This window comes from Penicillium digitatum, chromosome 2, assembly GCF_016767815.1.
Source record: "Penicillium digitatum chromosome 2, complete sequence".
NCBI lineage: Eukaryota > Fungi > Ascomycota > Eurotiomycetes > Eurotiales > Aspergillaceae > Penicillium > Penicillium digitatum.
The window spans coordinates 2,585,184-2,608,619 of NC_089385.1; the positions used below are offsets into that span (position 1 = coordinate 2,585,184).

Here is a 23,436-nt window from a genome sequence, read left to right on the forward strand (position 1 = left end):
GGGGGGGGGGGGGGGGGGGGGGGGGTTTAAAGTCTCGACAGAGCGCAGAAGTGGCACGTTCTCCCTTTCCCCCACTGCGGATCTAGAAAAATAAATCATTTTCGCACTCGGCTTGCTTGTGCAATCGATAGTACGGCATATCGCGTGATGTTGCTAGCCGCAGACCACTGGCTTTGAAATAGAATTGAGTTATATAAGTCCCGAAAGGGGAATCTCCAAACGCGCGGATTTCCCAGGACTCGCCCAAATTAACCGGTTGACTCGGAATTCATCCGAACCAACCCAATTCTGGAATGCAACTTTGGAACTTTCCAAGGTTCCCACCTGGGCAAGCTTTGGAATGAATCTAGCCTTTCTTTGGTTGAAGAGCCGATCCATGGGTCACTCAGTGGAGCACTAAGTTAGGGTCGATTGTAAAATTCCCGTCTAATACAGTAATTATCGATGTCCACCCCCTCTATTCAAAGCATAGATGTAATCTTACCCTAGAAAGATACCACCTATCTTATACAAGGTGATTCGTACAACCCTTCGGTCTACTAAGTTTAACCTGTTCGATAATCTGTGCTAGGGCCTCCTAAGGCAGTGGGCCTTGAAAAAAGTGTTTCAGTGCCTTCCTCTCAATTTCGGGTTGTAGATGTCCATAAGACAATTTATAACACTAGACAGCCGGCACATTATTATTTCATGCTCGTCTTGCCTTGCCACCCCCCCTCTCTCTCTGCGGTTTATGACTGGGACAGAGGCAAGTCAACATGACGCGCCCGGATCTAGGACAAGTGGTATGCTATGTTTTTCTCAAATCATCACCACATCCTTGCCTCCTGCTAGCTTGCTAACGGGGTTTCTGTTGTGCAGGTGGCTTGGTATGTCTGCACAGTGGCGGCATGCGCCTTCCTGGCCTGTCGCGTTGTGGTCCGCCTGCGGCTCCTGAAGCGACTTTACCTCGACGACCTGTTCGTGTGTCTGGCTGCCATGTGTCTAATCGGGGATCTGGCAATTCAACATTACATGTTCGGCCAGGGTAGGTTTTTCAAGTATTGAAAAGAGCGAAGAAGAAAATTCGAGAGGACTGCACTGACGATTGCGGGCACAGGCATGTCTGAAATGGCCAATTCTACCTTGCAGGAGAAGATTAATATGACGAAGGTAAAAGACTGCCTGAGATGGGAAATAGGTACAATCACGTTGGTATTAATGCCCGATTTATCCAGATGATCATTCCCGGCTCCATCTTATACGTCACTTCGCTGTGGCTGATCAAGTCAAGCATGGTGATCTTCTACAAGCGCCTGGCAGATCGCACCCAGTACCAGATTGTGTATAATATCACACTCTGTATCCTGGCTGCGACCTGGCTAGTGGTGTTTTTTGACATTATCTTCAAGTGCTATCCGCCCCGGCGGCAGTGGGAGGGGATTACTAATGCCGAGTGTGAGGATGCTTCCATGTCAACCACAGATGCAGGGACTAACGCTCTTTCAGTGACATGTCCCAAAGGACCGTCCACAGTCAACTTCTGGATCACGATCTTCTGTAAGGAAGTCTTTCTTGTTGAACTTGGATTATCAACTAACCCTCTTTGCAGTCAACATCTTCACTGATGTCTTCAGTAAGGGTTCCAGCTCAATTCATCTCCATCGCTCCATTTAACATAATTTACCCAGTTATCTGCCTCCCCATTGCGCAAGTTGTGCGACTCAAGATGCCCACGAGACAAAAATGGGGTGTCATCTCTGTCTTCCTCCTGGGTGTACTTGTAGTCATCACTAGCAGTATGTTACCCCTCCATTTTCTCCTCTCGTCTCATTCCCACAACTAAACCACAATGTACTCAGTTATCCGAGCGATCTACTCCCACCGCAACGAACAAATGATCACCTGCACCGTCTCCATGGTCGAAACCGCCATCGCCATCATTACTTCGTGTCTCCCCGTTCTCCGCACCCTGGTATTCGGCTCGCACTCTCGCACCGGAACCTACAGCGGCCACCGCGGCTACGAGCTCTCGCACTCTGGTGTGCACACCGGTGCCCAGGCCAGCAAGCAACACACTACCGTGTCCACCTCACAAAGTCACATTGACCGCGGCGTAGATGACATTTCGTTCCACGACTCCGACGATGGATTGGTTAAGGATCCGGCACCAGTTCCTGGACCAGGAATAGCTGTCAGGACCGATTATTTCGTGCATGAGGATCGTGTTTAAGGATGCATGGAATCTCCATGAGGCTAGCGCGGAAAGCGTTCCCCCTGTCGATTGTGCACATCCCCACCACATGCTTATATTTATTTAAACTAATTATTTTGATGTGTACGACGCCCAATATTATTATGGCCCTAAAAGGGTATCCAACACGGGATCTATAGACTTACCACTGAAATATGCCGAGCCTTATTTGTAATTTATGGTGTAAGAGCCATTTTCCGACTCCCAATTGAATGAGGGGCACGCCTTCAGTTTCGAAATCTTAGTTCAATGTCTTGGCCCTCGGCTCATATACCCGAAGAGACCGTTAGCCGTGATAGCTCGGTTTTGGACAATCTTTGTGGGTCTTCCGGGAATAATGGCATTTAAAAGGAAAGGACGCTAAGCCGTGATGATGTGAGACTGCCAGCGCGATGTAAAAGGGAAGTGAACGCCCAGTACGGAGAACTCCGCAGGTGCAGTCCAATTTCTACTGTTCTCTCTAGTTTGAACGAGTGGCCGAGCGAAACGTCACATATGATACGAAGGGGTGCGGCAGGATGGTGACAATGCTCGCAGTTAGTGCGAGTCTGTAGGCCCTCAAAGGGGGCTGGATTATACACATTTGAGCATAGGCATGCAATTTCTTATCCCGTGGCTCCCACTTGATCATACCTAGTATTACAAAACCTAGCTATATCCCCTATTATGCAAGCGTCGCAAATAGGAATCGATCGTTCACTATGACCACAGAGTACACTCTCTAGTTTTTCCCTGGGGCCTTGAGACAGGGATCACGCAGCTAGGGAGAGAAAAGTAGCGCGTAGACCGATAGGCTAAAATCCTTAAAGCTGGCTTTAACTATCAAGTTCTTTAAGCTTATTGTACCCCGTAGATGTTTAGCTTCTAGCCGCTCCCATCGCCAGCGAATTCAACATAAGATGTGTAAAATCATAGAGGCGCTCCGGAAAAAAAGCCCTTGAAATTAAATATTAGTATTGACATGATAATAGAATCTAAGTGCTATACTTAAAACAGAAGGTCATAATATAATTTATTTAAAAGAACTAACATTTACAGAAGTGCCAGGAGATAGTCGCTTACATGCGGGTGCCTGGTTTTCCACCCCCACTCAGCAGCTTCACCCTTGCTTGCCCCAATCCTTCCACATTGGCTTCTTTTCCCCCGATCTGATTGGCACAGACACGATTTCCACCAAGCGTCGCGGCACACCTAAAGTTCAAACAGGGTGTGCCATCAACAAGTGACTTTATTGGCTAACGCTCAGTATTCTGCTTCTAAGCCAGGACCCACCGAATTAAATGCGACGTCCCGGATGTCGCCGGTGCACTTCCGCCGGACAAAGCTGCCCCGGATATCCGCAAGCCTCTCCCCACTCCTACCCAGAAATTAAGATACACAGTGTTCTATTCAAAGAACCCGGCAGTCGCGCAGACCGTGAACTACTCTATTTTTACCGTTGCGAAGCAGCCGATTCCTTACCTCGACTCTCAGATTCTGTGCTATGGACGAATCTTATCCTGCAGAGAAATTAAGACCAATCCGTTATCCACCATTCTATTGTTGCGCTTACCTCCCTACATCGCGACTTGAGGTATCCATCAAACAGATCCAGCGTATTACTAGATCGCACTCTTAGCTTCACGCATGTCTTTCCCGGGATCCTGTGGCTAAGGTTCCGTTTATCTGCAGCCTTGTATTTATTACCTTCATGTGTTTGATCGGCAATGTTCAACAAGCATTGTGGCATCTAGAGAAAGGTCTGGTTCTCCTGCGAAGGTTACGGACAGATTAACCGTCCGTAATAGATGGCCAGGAGACATGTACACAGTCAGGGTAATTTTCTCTCAGCTTGACATTCCTCTAAGCGTCTTTTCATTTGAGAGAACATCTATTCTTAGGCTTACGTCGCCGGAGCGACTCTCAGGGGTGATGTCTACGGTCCCAGAGCGGATTTTGGGTCTACCCGACCTCAAGAACTGGCTCACCGTGCTCTTAAATTGGACACTATGTCACCCAAAAGAATCTATGAATAATCAGACCTCATCCTAGGCTCCACTACCATCCATAATTACTCGGGAAAAATTGCAGCTGGAAGCTCAACTTCAGAAGTTGGAAGAAACAGTGGCGAAAATGATGATGAGTGAAAATATTCAGTCTTTTTACTTCCACTCAACACCAGGAACTCATTCTTATACGAAGCCAAAGCACTTGTCTTCCACGCAGTTGTTCCGGAAAACATCAGCTCATTTGATAGGGCTGACATCCTTCTAGAAGCAACTTACAGATTTGATATCGCTCTCACGCAAAGATCCGTACAGCTATCTCTGTCATCTAGATCTGAATCTGAATTTGGGGCTAGCATAGAAAAGAAGACCTCTTCCAATCGAGTCATCACCCTTTCGACAAATCTCATCGCGAATGTATACTTGTTTGCCCAATTACAATCGACCGCCGTATCTGCGCCCTGCATATTCTCAATACAGTAGTCTATGTGAACATCTCGCGATGGACTTTGGGATGCGCGTACTGCTGTGACTATCTTTAAAAGCAATTCTACCCGAAGATTATATAGGAAGCGAAGAGCCCGAGATGAATTTCAAACTAGAAGATAGAGGCTCTAAAATTATCGATATAGATGGTGGACTGGATGAAGCATTCAGAATGTTAAATACTTGGGCAGCATGAGATTAAAGAATTAGATACAAATATGATATCTTACTTCTTTCATGCTTTTTGATATCAGTGAAATGTTCAAGACCAAAAACCGACCGATCATAGCGCTATACTGGCTATCGCATCGTACCGAGACATAAGAAATTAGAGGCATCGAGGTATTAATCCTCGAGATGGATTATAAAAGGCACTATACAGAGAGACCATCTTCTTAGCGAACAGTTTCTCATTCTTCCCAAGGTCAAGTACAGCCCCGACGTCATTCAAAAATGGATCTTCAACAACATTCAACATCACACTACCCAGAGAAATTTCAGAGCACGAAGCTAAATTGCTAAATTAGACACGCAAAACTCGACAGAGGTCTGATAGATCGGATCGGAACCATCGTGGTAGAATGTCTGGTCACCAGGTGACAGTCCGAATTCCAGTGCTTTGACCGCGCAATCAACAACATACAAATCGAGATCAGAATAGTAAGATACCGGCGGCGAAAATAGCGCATTGATCGGCTCAACAAGCGCAGGTGGAAGGCACGAGATAAAGTTCCCAGACGCGACGATTGTTTGAAATGAAGTGGTGTTTGCGGTCAGGTTGTTCGACGATAAGCCGCAAGCGACATTGCTAAAAGTGGCTGACCAGGAAGACCTAACCTGTTCTCGGGACGTATATAACAGCGAAAATTTCTTCGTAGTCTCGACAGGGACTGTAACGAAGTGGAAACTACGGTTAACGGATGGAAGACCACCGAGCGTCAAGTACCCTCCAAAAGACGTAGATTGATTCTGCGGTATTTGTACGAGCACGAGACTGAAGTATGGATAAAAAAGGCCCTACTCGTGCATCGTGAATCGCAAAAGGTTGTACACCGGACGATCGGCCCAATAGGTGCTGTTGGATATGTGATTCGCCGGGTGCGCGGAGGTGAGAGCTGGGGGTATCCAAGGCCGAGTAACCTGCTATTCACCTCATCGCCCAAAGGGTTGGAATCATTTGAGATGCCGATCTTCTGGGTGTTGACGCTTACACCGACCGCCTATGGACACTTGTTCGTAGACCAAGAGGCCGCCCGCGCTTCCTGCGCCGTATTTTATGCCGAACATCTCGTTGGGGACACTACTACATGTCTCAGACTTGTGGTAGGTCTGGTTTGCGTAGAGACGATAATTTTGTGATTTGAGAAGGAAATTGGTGCTGTTGACGCATCTGTAGCCTGTTTGCATCACGTAGGCGTCACTGTTGCCGGTATCCACGAGGAACACGAAGCTCTGGTCCCCGAAAATAACCGGGGCATCAGAAGCAGACTCATACTGTGTTGATATGAGAGCTGATGTCGTACTCGAGGTTCTTTGGGTTGGTATATTTTGGGCGCCAGCGGGCACTATTAGGCCGGCGGCGACAGTGAGGAGATTCAAGAGTAGCATGATGGCTGATTTCTGAGGACTGTGACGATCTCTCTAGAATCCCGTACTTATCACAATCTTTATGCAATAGGTGTCCAGAAATAGGCAGCCTTGTAGCACGAATCTAGTAGCTCATTCATTTTAGCACAGAGGTTAGCGTCTTGTTGTCGCATGTTTTAGCGCTGATGTTTTCGGCCCTAACATTATGCGGCTTGAAAATTAGGCCTGCAAATTTTGGCCGTTGTGTCTCTTCGTACGCAACTCAATTGGTTGAGTAATAGTGAGTACACAATTCCGGTTGAAGTACAGGGTGGTTGAGCCCCCATACTATTTGATGCTCTCCTGTACACCTTCCACAGGCTGAGCAAAGTGATTCCATTACTGGCACTTACCCACAATGTGACTTAAAATGCGAGATGTAGCTGCGCTTGAGCTATGTGAAGCCGTTGAAGAAGGTTCCGTGTTGAGTCTCTTTTAGCTGTCGGTGTTGACATAAATGCACGGTTTGACGACCCAAATTTTGTTTTATAGGAGTCGTCAAAAACTGGGTTAGTAACTGGATTAGTGAAGAGAAAAGAGCCAGGCCTCCTATATTCAATCCCGATAAGTTGAAGAAGGAGAGAGTTGCATTGGAAAGGAGACTCGGCTCTAAGGGGCTCTGGCCTGAGGCATCAACACCCCAACATGTTTGAAATGTTTGAATCTCTATGTCACCTGATCAACCTGTAGTTCTCCTTTCCTCTCTTGCACTACACTCACTACAACATAAAACATTATGTCTCTATGATCTCATCTACTAGATAATGGATCTCAACGCAACACCATACAATGGCGAAGGTAAATACATTGCAAGAGAGGTCGTTGAACCTAAATCATCCTCCTTACACTGTAGCTCATTTCACAAATACCTCAAGTTTGCCATCATTGAGTGGAGGTAACTACCTTGGCTGCATCAGGCGATTCATTTTTTCTATCTCTGTGAAAAATCTACTTGAGAAAATGTGTCTTTGGTAAAGCGTGCACTTCGACTCCCAGAGCAACGCTAGTGTGTTAACATTTTTTGTCAAACCTCAGTTCCCGCCGTCCACCCTTCCGACCCTTTTCATCGTCAAACCCGAGACCTCCGAATTTGTTCCAGAGCCCTTCCCGCGCTCCGATCTCTTTGTTCAGAAAATCCTCAGTTTGAAGCACCTCGTTCAACTCCTTACTTAGTCATCAGAAGTGCCTAGGGTCAGCGATCTCTTCAAGCGATCACTGTACAAAGGGTCTCTAAGTAGAGAGAAACTGTTTATGATTCCTGTGGAGAAACGTGAATGGTGAGGATAAAAGGGGAAATTATCTAACTAACGACCTACAGGTTCTGTCTCATATGGAACCAAACCCTATGGGGGCCTGAGGCCATCAAACGTCTGTTCAGGACATTGCTCACACTCATCTCAACAACACATGACGTGATAAGTAGCAAAACAAGCCCCCCGCAATTTCCAATAACACACCATCATTGCGCGAAATGGCATATTTGTAGCCAATCCAGCTTGGCGCATCCAAGTCTCACGCCAGCTCCAACCAGGCTTCTTCTTCTTTTCGCCATTTAGCTGATTATTACGTGCCAGATGTACTGTGGTTGAGAGAAATGGTACCACCATTAGCCTCAGGGGTTGTACTATCTCCCCACGCAAGTCTTACCACGGCAAATTTCCTACCGGTACAGATATACCAACGTATATCTTCAACTGTACCCGATCTTTACGTGATACTTGGCCATCAGATTCACTGATTTCAACTCCGACAGAGAATTTGGAGACTGAATCATTGCAAGATGCTTTCCCCACTTAGAATGCATAAGAGTTACAGGTTAGATGCTTTTGACGAGGATTTTATACACAGACCTGGACACCGGATGACGAATTATCTTTGGATTTCTGCTTCCCATGACGCCTTCCACCTCAAGGTCCGAATTCATAGGGTCAGTCTCCTATTCGGCCCACTTCTATGGTTGTAACATTTGCCCCTCCGATGTTGAAATCGTTACGATCCACAAACAAAACATTGCCCGCACGCCAACCGTAATCGTGGGCGTGGTATTGGATAATAAATCCGCAGATGAGATAGCAAAAGGCAAAAGATTAGGTGCCTTGATATATAGAAGGCTGATGCGGCACAGATTTTTTCCCTTCCTCCAGCATAGGAACCATCAATATCAAGCAACAGTGATCTTGACACTAGTCGCCTTGTGTTTTATAGTATTTGTTTTTCACGGAGAATCTTGCCAGATATACTTGGTTTTCATAGCTCTTAACAATTGCCAGCAATGACTTGGCGGCGATCTTCCAACAAGCCCCCTGCCGCGTTCAGCACTGCGGTCGAAGGCCAGACAGGGGAGGTCACAACTACTACCGGGAGGTATATCGGCGAGACTGGAGGCAATAATGCGGCAACAACGTATCAGGACGCATCTGGCGCTCCAGTTGAACACAACTCACCATTGGGATACTCCGTCGGCCCTGTCACAATTACCTTGCTGAACATCACAATGATGATCGGCGCTGGTATCTACTCTACGCGTTAGTACCACATGACCCATGCATGTGCATAGACTCCCGCTTATATGACGAAGCATCATCTATCCTGTCCGGGACGGGCTCGGTCGGCGTCAGTTTTGTTTACTGGACCCTCGGTTACTTGGTATGTCTCGCCTGTAATGGGAAAGCAGTATCGACTAATCATGCTTGCTTTTTCCTAGATATGTCTCACGTCTGGAGCTGTGTACCTTGAGTTTACGGCATACTTCCCCAGTCGATCAGGTTCAGAAGTCGTCTTCCTCGAACAAGCCTACCCTAGTCCAAGATGGCTCTTTCCAACCACCTTTGCGGTCCAGAGTGTCATTCTTTCATTTGGAACCGCCAATGCCACAGGTGAGTGGCTGGTTGCATTTAATCACTCACAAGGCATTAATTAACAAATCACCATAGTCATGGCCAAGTATCTTATCGCCATCTCCGGGCACACCGGCACCGATTGGCAGATCAAAGGCACTGCTCTAGCTTGCTACAGTGTTGCCACATTGAGTAAGTTACTTTGGATAAATTGGTTCGTTTCAACTTGGGACACTGACAACCTACAGCGCTGGTGTTTAATACAAAATACGCGTATTGGTTCTCAAATGCTGTTGGAATTGTGAAGATTTGCACCCTTCTCTTTGTGATAGTCACTGGCTTTGTTGTTTTGGGGGGCAACACCAAAGTTGAGCACCCCAAGGCTAATTTTCAAGACGCTTGGTCAGGGAGCTCCACAGCTTCTGCATACGGATTTACTACTGCCCTGTACCGTATCATTTTCTCCTATGGTGGTTATAACAACGCCTTCAATGTTGCCAACGAGGTCAAGGTATGGCAGCTCGAGATTTACGTGGCACGGGGCTGAGACTGACATTTCTCTGATAGAATCCCGTCAAGTCACTCAAAATCTACGCCACCATCGCTCTCACGGTGGTGTACGTGTTATACATGTTTGCAAACGTCGCGTTCTTTGCTGCTGGTCAGTTGTCGATATCCCGTACTGTGCTAGTCCCACCACGCTAATTTCAAACGGTCTCACAGTTCCCAAGGAGGAGTTGGAGAACTCTGACTTGACGACGGCAAGTCTCTTCTTTAACAAGGTCTTCGGCGATAGCGGCGCAGTTCGCGGCCTCAATTTCCTCATCGCCTTGGCTTCCTTCGGTAACATGATAGCCGTGATCATTGGTCTATCCCGCCGCATCAGAGAATGCGGCCGACAGGGAGTTCTACCATGGACGACGCTCTGGGTCTCGACTAAGCCTTTCGGCACACCATTGGGTCCGTACGCCATCATTTGGGCTCTGACCGCGTTGATGATCCTAGCCATTCCTGCAGGAGATGCCTTCACTTTCGGTGTGTTTTCCTCTTCTTTTTCCCCTACCAGAAGCCGGCCGGGCGTTCTTGCAAGGCTAACACTCCACAGTCAACGATTTAAGTGTCATCCCTACAGCTGCCTTTAACCTTGCCATGGCTGTTGGCATCTACGTTGTACGGTGGCGCCGAAGGAACGCCAACCTTCCCGAGCCCGAATTCAAGGCCTGGAATTTCGTGATTCTCTTTAATATTCTCGTCCAGCTTTACCTTCTTGTTATGCCCTGGTATCCGCCAGCAGGGGGCCAGTATGCTGGCGATGTCAGCTTTTGGTATGCAACGTCTGCCGTGACGGGAATTGGAATGTAAGTCAGCCAAATTTGGCTTACACGTCTATCTGGCCCCCTCGTCTACAGGTACTAACCAAAACCCCCCTAGTCTTCTTGCCTGTGGCATTTATTACTATTTCTGGGCCTTCCTCATTCCCAAATGGAAGGGCTACAAACTGCGACAGGAACAATTGAGCCTAGATGGCGGTGTTCAGAGTAACCGGCTCAAAAAAGTCCCTAATGACGAGGTCGCAGAATGGGATGCGACACATGATGCAGCTGGCCGTATCATCGAGTCGCCAGTGGAGATTCAGGTTCAGGTAAAAGGCATCGATGTGTGATGTCAACGTGCTAGATGATTCTGCGTGTTGAGTTATTTGCATGGTTTTTATAGGGTTCGGAACGAAGAGGGAGACCTCTGTAAATACTCGGTCCCTGTTTATTCCGTTCCTTCTTAATTCTCTCTCCTTCCACGGAGTAAATAGAGCTTATACCCTAGTAGTATATCCTATGCTGTACTCAACATTCTGTCAATGTGGCTCCGCCAAGAACACGCTAATCTTTGCTAGCGTGTATTGCGTATGCTGTCTGCGCCGATGTGTAAGTTGCTTAGGAAAAATACAGTCTTCGGATGAAACAAGACATCACAATTACCAGTGCAGAAAGATCGGCAGGATCTACAACAGCCCACTCTGTCTGTGGGACACCCAGGTTGTGTAGCTCATCAATAGCTTGATGCTGATTTCAATTTAAAAAAAAAAAAATTTTTTAAAACCATAGGGCTCTTACCTTTCAATTGAACGGATAGCAGAGGCTGCCGAACATCACTAAGCCTATCATCTGGCTGGCATACTAGGACTTAGTAAAGTCAGGGAATTTTTGTAGAAGAGAGCAATTCGAGGAAGTCGACCAGTTCGACATCATTTAACTTGTACAACAGTCTACCCTATAAAGATTCACCACCTCCACAGTGGCGGTGTAGAGATCTGCAAAATTTAGTCCTAATGAAATTTAGTACTCTGTATTCACCATGTATTGCTTTGCTCTTGAATTCTTCCTTCTTCAACTACCCTCTCTACCATACAATTCAATTCAATTCACTATGGAATACCCTGAGCTCCCTATTGAAGAGGTCCCTCGTACCCCAAGCCCCCCACCCGAACCACCGGATTCCGATACCGAGTCCTTTACCGCCGATACCACCAATTCCGCTGCTTCTGCTATGCCTTGTGAGCCCTTTCCGATGGGTAATCTTGACCGGAAATTACAACGTTGGAACTGGCTAGAGCGAGATACTGCTATCCAAGTGCTTACTTTGGATAGTATTGACTGGTCGAAACAAAGAATTGCGGATTATCTTGGTATCACCCGGAACCAAGTACGCTGGGCGATTGCACGAGGTACTCCTACGCCTCGTAAGCCCCCGGGTCGAGTCCCGAAATTGATAAGGAGTGAAGCGGATGATATTATTACTTTTATCACTACAGATGAGATCAATCGCCGGCTTTCGTACGAGAAGTTAATTAATTTTCTATCTTAATATCTCTGTTGATACACTTCGACGAACCTTGGCTAGTAGGGGATATAACCGGCGTGTTGCGCTTGGTCGACCTGATATAATGGAGAAGAATCTCCTTGAACGCCTCACTTGGGCACGAGCTCACGTTAACTGGACTCGTGATGATTGGTGTCGAATAATCTGGACTGATGAGACCTGGGTAACCCCTGGATACCACCGAAAGGTACGAGTGACTCGGCGAGCTGATGAAGAAAGGCACCCTGACTGCCTTCGACCTCGACGCCGGAAATGTGGAGGATGGATGTTTTGGGCTTCGTTTTTAGGCCTTGAAAAAGGCCCGTCCCTCTTTTGGGAGAAGGAATGGGGCTGGATTGATGCCGAAGGCTATGTCTCGCACATTGCTCCTTTAATGGAGGGGGTTTTTCGCCTTCGAAAGGATCGAAACCCAATTGTTATGCAAGATAATGCGCCTGGGCATTCTGCTAAAGAAACAATTGAATACTTTGAGGAGCTTGGTGTTTGTATAATGGCGTGGCCTGCATTTTCACCGGATTTGAATCCTATTGAATCTGTATGGAATTGGATGAAGGATTGGATAGAGGAGAAGTATGGAGATCAGTATATGACGCCTACTATACTCCGAGGGGTTGTTCGTGATGCTTGGGATGCTGTACCGGAGGATTTCTTGAATGGGCTGATTGAGAGTATGCCTGCTCGGTGCTAGGCGGTTATTGATGCTCAGGGGGGTGCTACTAAGTACTAAGTGTTGTATGTAGTAGTGGCATTGTATATGAGAAATTGTTGTATGTTGTATGTGAGAGAAATGGAGAGTTGAAAGGTTGAGAATCCTGTTTTTTAAAAGAACATTGTAGTATCAATTTGTAAAATACCATATTAAATACTAAGCTAATTTATACGCTAGTACTGCCACTGTGGAGGTGGTGAATCTTTATAGGGTAGACTGTTGTAGGTTCAAATGCTAAAGACTAAGGTTTGTGAGGAAAAATGAGGCAGATCCCTGCGCGATAGAATGCCACGGGAGTGCTCCATAGACTGTGTGTGTACGGAGTACACTGACTAAAATTTTGAGTCGAGAGGGTACTCCGTAGTGTGGATGTGGAATGCTGTTGGCGCAGTGATTTTCTCTAATGGCATAATGGTCTAAGCCCCTTTAAGAAGTCTTTCTTGGCGCGCCATTTTGAATCCGAGTGTCATGGATGATAATCTCACGGTCAGGACCACAACCTCCGAGTTCCCTGGCCCACGTAGAGTATCACATCTGTCATTTGAGAATTTAAATTAATTTCACCATCACTGATCCTTTGGACTAATACAACATCAAACAAATCTAAGAGAGGCATGTAAACTTTAAACACTAGAGAACATCTAATTAATTCCGGTATGTAATGCTAGGGTGAATCATATATCGAACTGAAGATCCAAATTAATTCGTTCATGTGGCACCCCAATCTAAAGAGTTTCACCTGACATTGCTAGCATTCAAAAAGATCCCGGGATTGGTTTACCAGTATTTGAAATTTAAAAGCCTCTCTTAGAATTCATAGATGTTGTTCTAGGGATGATCGAATTGAATTATAAGTGCTCTCTCCAGTAGATGTGACTAAGGGGGTAAAGGGAGTTCGGAGGTTATGTGTGTTGTATTTTGCTCTGGGGACATGAAATAGCACTCGGTTTGAAAATGGCGTGCCAAGCAGATCCTTTCCTAACAGAGCTTAGATCACTGTGTCAACAGTCTTCCATGTGTGGGGCTGGGTGAGAACGGGGCGTAAATCTACTCCGTCGATTTCAAAGCAATCCCCTCTTGTTTTCCAGAAAATTCCGCGTAACTCGAGACAAAACCGAAATTTTGGAGCAACAGATGAATTGAACCAGGTAGTTTCAGACCAAAGAGTAAACGTGCGCACTGATGAATCCTAAATTATCGTGGGAAATTTCGGGAATTTCGGGAGAAAATTTAGACAGTTGTGGGAGGGAACGGATGAGGTTAGATATATATCTATTTCGAGGGCTAAATAGACCGTGGTCACTTTTGTCGGCAACTCCTGTTTCATTTGCTTACAACACTGAGATATCTTAAAGACAGGAAAGATGCAATTAAAAAAAAAAAAATTCGGATATACACTATGCATTGTGAAACCAATTCTCTTGAAATAATCTTGGAATGTATGAATCTCACCAGGGGATCCATGGTGCTGACACATCCAAACCACAAGAATCAGCAAAGTTGCACGCGGCTTGGCATGGGACCAATTGGGCTAGTTATGCAAAATGGTGAGAATGAGTTGAAGGACCGACTCCCCCCGGGCAAGATGGAAATTCAAAAGCAAGATGAGAGGGCAGAGTCGGTCATGTATCCACTAGAGATCTAGATACTGCCATTCGTGGGGTCGAACCATGAATTGAGAGGAGTGTGTATATTGAATGAGCTATGTACTGTCGCCAATTTGCGAGTCAAGGGCACTCCGATTTCTAGGTACGCCAAAGCAAGTCACGATTGGCAAATACCCCACCAGATTCGTTTTGCCCGCACTCTGTCTGTTGGTCAATGGAAGACGGTGTATACTTAATGTCGAATCCATATAGGGAAACTGCTCTATTAAGTAGGGGACATATATGGTTTACCCTGGTGATCAACCCCGACATAATTGGGTAGCCTCCCTCACTGCAGCCTCCGCGAGAGAGCGATACTCGGCGCAATCCTTCAAAAGTCCATCAATCCCTTCATTGGGTGTATCAAGAACCAAGGATGATACAAACGTTTCCACTTGCATGATAAGTCGGATGTGATATATGCGCGAAGTGTCTCGTGGATTCTGGACGATGGCCGAGGAGAGTGTTTTGGATGCAAGTATAGGGTAGTAAATCATCATCCTAGTGTACGTTAGCCACAGAACAAGGACGCAAAAGAACAGACGTGTTCCAATTTGGGTCATCACGTACCCTATGAGGGCGATATTAGATTTGGGAATGTATTTCATCAAGTTTATCGACGCCGTTGCAGCTGTGGTGCACAGTGATTCCGACATGGACACCACTGGGTGGGGTACATTGTAGACGTTGTTTCTTTCGACTAAATCCATAGCTAGCCTTGACCCCCGGGCCGCTGGGACCCGATGAATAGCGATCAGACAGCTGAAGTATGAGAAATGCAGAAAAAGGAGAGTCGCAGATATTGTCGAGGATTTTGGAAAAGCGGAAAATCTTTTGGATTCGGGCTGAAACTCGGTGGGAATGCTATCTTTCCACAGTTGGAGCTTTTCGTTTAACATCGCAACCGCGGCGGCCACTTCAACAAGCGGGCGATCTGCTGCTGCGACAGAGTAGAGGTGTTTGTAAATTTGGCTCCTGATTAGGGCAAGTTCACACATTGATCTGAAGACGTTGAAAGTCCTTCGTTGATCTGTTGTTGACACGGTTCCCATGTTATCCGGTGGAACTTCCGTTGGTAACAAGACATCCATGTCGTCGTCGCGTTGCGCTAGTGGAATACCAACCCGAAGAGATATTCTATGGTACGTCAGTATAGGTTAAAACTGCTATCATTATAGAGTTTCTTACTCTTTGTCAAGGCAGTAAGCAATCCAAAAGATCCGCCTCCGATGTTCTAGTTCTTCAGCACGTAATCCAGACCCACTTTCACATCGTTCAAGTCGAATTTGATGACATAGTCGCATAGCGGAGGAAATTAAATACCCGCAAGGCTGGCTGCTCAATGTCCCCAACAGAAAGAAGATCTAAGAAAAAAAATGCACCGTTAGTTACATCTTCTCTCATAATAATTTTTCGTCTTACCATCCCGATGAGCGCCTGCACAGTCCATAGATCTGGTAACCCAAAGCAGAGTTCATTCAAAACTCCCAAGGCGTTCTTCATAAACATCCAGCTCTTCTGACGATCAGTCTGTACAAGGGAGCTGTTCTTTATGCGCAGCATATACCCCAATGCTAAAACAACATTGAGGCTCGCCCAACGACCGGGGATATTCAATATGCCCTGTAAGTTGTCGTCCTCGCAAAGTGACAATAATGATGACGGTTGAAATATAGGGATCAGGGAGTTGATTTGTTGCAAATAGTCATTGACCAACGAAAGTTTCTCATCTTTCGATGGTAATGGGGAGAAAGGTTTGTCGGGGAATAAACCTTCCAGCGGGCTTCGATTCGATCCTTGGTGGCGACCTAGTGAAAGGAAGGACTGTAAGTTGTCAACGGACGCCCCTTCCGATTTATGAGTTATCCATTCCGTTCCTTCTGAGGATAGGGCTGAGAAGCCTATAGGTATTAATCAGCTTTTATCGGCCATGAGATCGACCAAGGGTTCTCACCAGGGTTCGGTGTACCCGTAAAACATCTTGGAACGTAGAAGCAGGTCAGATCCGCCGGTACTACTGGATCAAATTCATCCAAGGCTGAGTCGACCAGCGAATGATACACCTTCTGTGTAGCAGCAGAGGGGTCTTGTTCAGCGACCAGGTGTCTTGGTTTTGGATTCCAAACACCCGTCTGGTGTATCAAATGCGTATTTTCAGCCGGACTCGACGATGGGGATTCATCTGACTGCTCAAGACCCTCGATTAAAGATGACCCGTTCACCACTTCCCCCAGGTCAAATCCGATCTTTTGAAAATGAGCTTCCATACGCTGGATATTCATTTCCAGGCGATCGATCATATTCAGGCTGTTCGAATGTTATTCACTACTGACAAATTACAATATCGGGTGGTGTCGTACTTCTTCAACTGTCTTTGCCGCCTATGATCAACCAGAGAACAAGGAATATTGGCTTTGCTGCAGAACGAGCATTTCGACTTGGTGGTAACCTCGCATTTTATTTTCCTGTGGCGACAAGTGTCGCATGCCTAACAATATCGTTAGTATATGACTTAACGTCTGTCTGTGGAGTTCAACCTTTCTTTTCCGCTGTCTCTTCTTTACATGTCCGTGTTCTGGCCTTGGCAGATGGGAAACTTGTTGGCGTAATGTAGAGTCGCCGTAAGCTTGGCTATTGAGCACTCCGTTCATGTTTGGATGTTCACGCGTCGTAACAATTAGATGTATGTTGTAAGGTATTTTCTGAGATTAGAGCCAAGCGAGCGTTGAAATTCTTGGTGTGGATTCGCCCCCCCCCCCAAAAACATCCACAGTTGGTAAGGCTAAAGAGAGATACTCCATCCGAGACACTAGAATGGAGAAAAAAAAAGGGACCAGCCCAAGGTGGGATAACTGCATAAGATTTTGTGGCAACTTGTGGCAGTTTGTGGCAAAGTGTGCCTAGGTAGAATATTTCCCCAGATATGGGCTCTGACGTTTGTGGGCGAGTAAATTCGGGATTACTTGGCTCCGGTACCCCGACAGTAGGTATCTTAGTACGGAGTACTCCGTAGATCAGTACAACACACTTCACCATGTACGGAGTATCTTATATGTATTCCGGCCAAAGATGGGGTTCAAGTCCTCCGTCCACGGTCTTTGGGATCCATTACCGACCAGACTACCTTGGGTTATGTCTTGGATCTAGTCTGACCAATGGTGATTTTCCAACCCTCGGTGAGTTTTCAGAGCCGTTTAGGTTTAGGTTTTGCATGAACGTTGAGTGGAGCGGATGCCGGATGTTCTTTAATCGGTAAATACCGTGTATTGAGACGTGTTGATCCGATATGCCAAGACTCGGTACCTAACCCGATTAGTCCATTTGAGTCACTTTCAACTTCCAAGGATTTGCAACTTTCCTTCTAGACCTTGAGAATTGTTTTCCTTGGGAGACCAACAAATTCAACTGATTGGGTTACCATTACCAAGGAAGCTCCATTCCCCCGTTTCGGGTTCCGGAAGCAGGAGAGCAAACCTTAATAACCAGGACACAATCCTCGCTAACGGAGTTAATTATCCACGGTCAAACCCATTTCGGCACTCCGGAGGTTCTTATATCACAGATATTCACAGATATTCACAGATATTCACAAAATATGATTACCCCTAACGTGGCCGGATCCGCCGGGATCCTAAAGGAACTTTTGGATTCTGCCAATATTTTATTTTTGGATTTAGAGATAAACTTATATATGCCGAGCCCCCAGACTGCTTGTGGTCGACTGGCATCGACTCTGTGATATAGTTTTGGGTTGATAGATTTTTCAGCCTCCTTTCAATCTCAACTTCATCCGGTTTCCTCTCACGTGAGAATCTAGGATTTGAAAGGTTGATTTTGAAACCAAGATGTCGCTCTTGGGGACAATCAACCCAAATCCTGCTCGGTCCCAGTCCGTGGTCAGCCACAATACCCCGCAGCTCCCGGGTGACCATGAGCTCGACGCGATCAATGATCCAGAAAAGGACGACGATGAAGACACGGTGCAGGAGGATGATGAAAATAAAGAAGCGCTGGTTGGTCAACTAGCGCGACGACTCACCCGGCAATCTACTCGATTCTCAGTGAACGGTGCATTGGACAATCCCTTCACTAATGGAGACTCCGAATCCTCGATCAATCCCAGTAGCCCCAACTTCAAAGTCCGGGACTGGATGAAGATGTTGCTAGCTATCCGGTCTCGCGATCCTGACAGGTACCCTGATCGGACCGCTGGCATTTCGTTCAAGAATTTGAACGTCCACGGATTCGGTTCTCCTACGGATTATCAGAAAGACGTGCTGAACACTCTTCTGGAGATTGGCACTATGTTCCGCCAACTGACCGGCATGAAACTTCAGAAAATTCAGATTCTTCGCAACTTCGATGGTCTTGTCAAAAGCGGAGAAACATTGGTGGTCTTGGGAAAGCCCGGTAGTGGATGTTCGACTTTACTCAAGACCATTGCCGGTGAAATGAATGGCATTGAAACGTCCGAAGACTCGGTTCTCAACTATCAAGGTAAGTGCTCTTGCTACACCATGACCTAACTTGAACTTGTTGCAGAGGTTCTGACATATGCCAATGACTCCAGGTATCTCTGCAAAGGACATGCAAAATGCCTTTAAAGGCGAGGCAATCTACTCAGCAGAGACCGATGTCCACTTCCCTCAACTCTCCGTCGGCGACACCCTCATGTTCGCTGCGTTGGCTAGAGCCCCCCGAAACCGCCTTGAGGGGGTCTCAACCGAGCAGTACGCCAGACACATGAGAGATGTGGTCATGGCTATGCTTGGCCTTTCCCATACAGTCAACACCCGAGTTGGAAATGACTTCGTTCGCGGAGTGAGTGGAGGTGAGAGGAAACGAGTTAGTATTGCAGAGGCCACTCTCAGTCAGAGTCCCTTGCAGTGCTGGGATAACAGTACGAGAGGTCTGGATAGTGCCAACGCACTTGAATTTTGCAAAAACCTGGCCCTCATGAGCAAATATTCCGGAACAACTGCTTGTGTCGCTATCTACCAAGCGTCACAGAGTGCTTATGACGTCTTCGACAAGGTGACCGTCCTTTATGAAGGAAGGCAGATCTTCTTCGGGCCAACCACCGAGGCTAGGAAGTACTTTGAAGATCTGGGCTATGAGTGCCCAGATCGTCAAACCACGGCAGATTTCTTAACGTCGGTCACTAGCCCTTCGGAACGTGTGGTTCGGCGTGGGTTTGAAGGCCGTGCTCCTATCACTCCTGATGATTTTGCTGAAGCCTGGAAGAAAAGCACCGCCCGTGCTAAGCTTCTCGGTGAAATAGAGGAGTATGAGAAAAACTACCCTATCAAAGGTAGCTCCTACGATGCATTTGTGGATGCGCGTAGGGCTGCCCAAGCTAAGAGCCAGAGGGTCAAATCGCCATACACCATTTCGGTTCGGAAACAGATTTCTCTCTGTGTCACCCGTGGCTTCCAGCGTCTCCGTGGAGATTACAGCTTGACAGCAACAGCTTTAATTGGAAACTTCATTATGTCTTTGATCGTTGGTTCAGTCTTTGTGAATCTTCCAAATGACACCTCCAGCTTCTACTCTCGGGGAGCTCTTCTGTTTTTTGCCGTTCTCCTGAATGCCTTCTCTAGTGCATTGGAAATCCTTACCCTGTACGCCCAGAGACCAATTGTTGAAAAGCACGCTCGTTACGCCTTCCACCACCCTTTCGCGGAGGCACTTGCATCGATGCTCTGCGACGTTCCATACAAGATCGCCAACTCATTTACCTTTAATATACCATTGTACTTTATGACCCACCTACGTCGTGAAGGCGGGCCGTTCTTTACCTTCTGGATATTCTCGGTCCTCACTACGTTCACTATGTCAATGATTTTCAGAACCATTGCGGCATCTTCCCGCTCGCTCTCACAAGCCTTGGTTCCTGCTGCTGTTTTGATCCTGGGCATGGTCATCTATACCGGTTTTGTTATCCCCACTCGAAACATGCTCGGGTGGTCTCGCTGGATGAACTACATCGATCCCGTTGCCTACGCGTTTGAAAGTTTCATGGTCAATGAATTCCGCAATCGTCACTTCCCATGCGCTGCTATTGTTCCTTCTGGCGGTGCATACGACAGTATCTCAATGGAAAACCGCATCTGCTCGACTGTCGGTGCTCAATCAGGCTCTAGCGATGTGTCTGGAACACTGTATCTCGAAGAGAGTTACGGGTACATGACGAAACACTTGTGGAGAAACTTTGGAATCCTCATCGCCTTCTTGTTGTTTTTCATGTCCACCTATCTTTTTGCCACTGAGTACATCTCCGAGAAGAAGTCCAAAGGTGAGGTACTTCTGTTCCGCCGTGGTTATCAGCCGGCACATGCCGCCGGAGAAGGTGATTTGGAAAAATCTTCCCAACCCTCTGCAGTTGCCAAGACAGACGAGTCTACTCCCAGTACTACCGCCATTCAGCGACAAACTGCGATTTTCCAATGGGAGGATGTGTGCTACGACATCAAGATCAAAGGAGAACCCAGGAGGATCTTGGATCACGTTAATGGATGGGTGAAGCCTGGCACCTGCACTGCATTGATGGGTGTCTCTGGAGCCGGAAAAACTACCTTGCTTGATGTGCTTGCAACTCGAGTCACGATGGGTGTCGTCACCGGTCAAATGCTCGTCGACGGAAACCCCACAGATCAATCGTTCCAGCGAAAAACTGGCTACGTCCAACAGCAAGACTTGCACTTGTCTACGTCGACAGTTCGGGAAGCCCTCGTGTTTAGTGCCTTGTTACGTCAACCCGCCACGGTCAGCCGACAAGAAAAGATAGCCTATGCCGACGAAGTCATCAAACTCTTGGGTATGGAGGCGTACGCTGACGCCGTTGTTGGTGTTCCCGGAGAGGGATTGAACGTTGAACAACGAAAGAGATTGACGATTGGTGTGGAGCTTGCCGCGAAACCTCAACTCCTGCTCTTCCTTGATGAACCTACCAGTGGCCTGGATTCACAGACTTCTTGGTCCATTCTTGACCTTATCGAAACGCTCACTAAGCACGGACAAGCCATTCTTTGCACTATCCATCAACCTTCTGCTATGTTGTTCCAGCGATTCGACCGCCTTCTCTTTTTGGCTAGAGGTGGTAGGACGATCTACTTTGGTGAAATCGGCGAAAACTCATCTACTCTATCGAACTATTTCGAGCGCAACGGAGCCCACCATCTGACCCCCGGAGAAAACCCCGCTGAATGGATGTTGGACGTTATTGGCGCAGCCCCAGGTACACACAGTGACATTGATTGGCCAAAGGTATGGCGGGAGAGTCCCGAATTTGGGCAGGTCAAGGACCACCTCTCCGAGCTGAAGTCCACCCTATCTTCAAAGGCGGCCGTTGATACTTCGCCTAACGCATTCCGTGAATTCGCCGCACCTTTCCACGTTCAACTGTTGGAGTGTCTCAAACGTGTCTTTGCGCAGTACTACCGCACCCCGACTTACATCTGGTCGAAAGCTGCCCTTTGTATCCTCACCTCGCTCTACATTGGATTCTCATTTTTCCACGCCCAGAATTCCATCCAAGGCCTCCAGAACCAGATGTTCAGTGTTTTCATGTTGATGACAATCTTTGGTAACCTAGTACAGCAGATCATGCCCAACTTTGTAACCCAACGTTCTCTTTACGAGGTGCGGGAGCGTCCATCCAAGACATACAGTTGGAAGGCGTTTATGATCTCGAACATTTTGGTTGAAATGCCTTGGAACACATTGATGGCTGCGTTGATGTACTTCTGTTGGTATTATCCAATTGGGTTGTACAAGAATGCAGAGCCCACTCACGCCGTGAGCGAGCGAGGCGCTCTCATGTTCCTGTTGATCTGGTCATTCTTGTTATTCACCTCGACCTTCGCACACATGGTGATTGCAGGAATCGAGCTGGCTGAAACTGGTGGTAATATCGCGACTTTGCTGTTCTCCCTCTGCTTGATTTTCTGTGGTGTTCTCGCAACCAAGGAGGCCATGCCTGGCTTTTGGGTCTTTATGTACCGCGTTTCGCCGTTCACCTACTTGATCTCGGCAATGCTCTCGACGGGTGTTTCGGGCGCTGATGCAGTCTGTGAGGCTGTCGAGTATTTGAAGTTCAACCCCCCAGCCAACCAAACTTGTGGAGACTACATGAGCGCTTACATCAAGGTGGCCGGCGGGTATCTGCAAAATCCCATGGCTACTACCGACTGCGCGTTCTGCACCGTCAGCACAACGAATATGTTCCTCAGCCGAATCTCCAGCACTTTCTCTGAGGCTTGGCGGAACTTCGGTCTGATGTGGGTTTACATTATTTTCAATATTGCCGGCGCGCTGTTCATCTACTGGCTCGCCCGCGTGCCCAAGGGGAAATAGACCAGAGCCAGTGCCTAAGGGGGCTGTCGATACACCCTCTGGTCTTCTAGAGTATCTTTACTCTGCAGTTTTTCGATAGAAGCGTCTCTTGTTTCCCTGGAAACTGTCACTTCTTCTGTTCCCCTTCACAGGATCAATTTGATTCGCGAATTATTCCCCCCCCCCCCCCCCCCCCCCCTATTATTTCAATTTTTCTTCCATCACCCTTTTCCTTCTTCAGTTTGCACAGTGTCTAATAGAATTAACAGATATACAGTTTGCTGCTCTTTTTCAATTTTGTCCCTCTTTCATTTCTGTCCATTCTATTGCATACATGGAAATTATAGACAGACTTATACTACATACATAACCCAGTGATTGATTTTTCATGGTAAAATCATCTTGCAAAGCAAGGCCTTCAAATGGTAGAACCGAAGAATTCTCGCAGCTCTTGTATGTTTTGTGTTCCTAGGTGTGAGACTCCAAAAATGACAATTGAGCCACTCCCCAGTGAGGCCAGAAAGCATCGCGAGTTTCCACTTCCAATAGTTTAGTGGTTTATCGTAGAGTCTCTAACCTCTCGAGAAAGCGCGCCTTGGTCAATTCTATACGGCTTTCTCTTCCACTATGGGGGGAGCCGCCTCGTTTGGTCACGCTGCGACGTTTCTCTGCAGTCTCTGCAGTCTCTACAATCTCAGGACTATCC

General features: G+C 47.1%; 6 protein-coding genes across 6 annotated transcripts; 4 read left to right on the forward strand and 2 right to left on the reverse strand.

Annotated features, from left to right (window-relative positions):
• Window positions 1-755: 755 nt before the first annotated feature.
• On the forward strand, window positions 756-2,209 carry Pdw03_6956 (uncharacterized protein; the record flags this gene model as incomplete). Its single annotated transcript, XM_066101505.1, has 8 exons — window positions 756-782; window positions 859-1,024; window positions 1,097-1,149; window positions 1,215-1,434; window positions 1,486-1,536; window positions 1,589-1,612; window positions 1,668-1,775; window positions 1,839-2,209. The coding sequence occupies 8 exons, from the start codon at window positions 756-758 to the stop codon at window positions 2,207-2,209; spliced, it is 1,020 nt and encodes a 339-aa protein (XP_065956588.1).
• A 3,665-nt stretch (window positions 2,210-5,874) lies between these two features.
• Pdw03_6957 (Peptidase A1) lies at window positions 5,875-6,309 on the reverse strand (the record flags this gene model as incomplete). The annotated part of the gene is made up of 1 exon (XM_014678892.1): window positions 5,875-6,309. The coding sequence occupies one exon, from the start codon at window positions 6,307-6,309 to the stop codon at window positions 5,875-5,877; it is 435 nt and encodes a 144-aa protein (XP_014534378.1).
• Window positions 6,310-8,599: 2,290 nt separating this feature from the next.
• Pdw03_6958 (Amino acid/polyamine transporter I) lies at window positions 8,600-10,827 on the forward strand (the record flags this gene model as incomplete). The annotated part of the gene is made up of 9 exons (XM_014678891.1): window positions 8,600-8,852; window positions 8,906-8,973; window positions 9,032-9,203; window positions 9,261-9,356; window positions 9,413-9,675; window positions 9,732-9,825; window positions 9,888-10,199; window positions 10,270-10,522; window positions 10,596-10,827. The coding sequence occupies 9 exons, from the start codon at window positions 8,600-8,602 to the stop codon at window positions 10,825-10,827; spliced, it is 1,743 nt and encodes a 580-aa protein (XP_014534377.1).
• A 761-nt stretch (window positions 10,828-11,588) lies between these two features.
• Window positions 11,589-12,026, forward strand: Pdw03_6959 (beta-1,4-glucosidase (Eurofung); the record flags this gene model as incomplete). Its single annotated transcript, XM_066101506.1, has 1 exon — window positions 11,589-12,026. The coding sequence occupies one exon, from the start codon at window positions 11,589-11,591 to the stop codon at window positions 12,024-12,026; it is 438 nt and encodes a 145-aa protein (XP_065956589.1).
• Window positions 12,027-14,656: 2,630 nt separating this feature from the next.
• Window positions 14,657-17,047, reverse strand: Pdw03_6960 (Fungal transcriptional regulatory protein, N-terminal; the record flags this gene model as incomplete). Its single annotated transcript, XM_014678890.2, has 7 exons — window positions 14,657-14,897; window positions 14,967-15,533; window positions 15,585-15,760; window positions 15,819-16,297; window positions 16,351-16,703; window positions 16,757-16,884; window positions 16,934-17,047. 7 exons carry the CDS (start codon window positions 17,045-17,047, stop codon window positions 14,657-14,659), a joined length of 2,058 nt encoding a protein of 685 aa, XP_014534376.2.
• Window positions 17,048-18,241: 1,194 nt separating this feature from the next.
• On the forward strand, window positions 18,242-22,751 carry Pdw03_6961 (ABC transporter, putative; the record flags this gene model as incomplete). Its single annotated transcript, XM_014678888.1, has 2 exons — window positions 18,242-18,893; window positions 18,967-22,751. 2 exons carry the CDS (start codon window positions 18,242-18,244, stop codon window positions 22,749-22,751), a joined length of 4,437 nt encoding a protein of 1,478 aa, XP_014534374.1.
• Window positions 22,752-23,436: the final 685 nt, after the last annotated feature.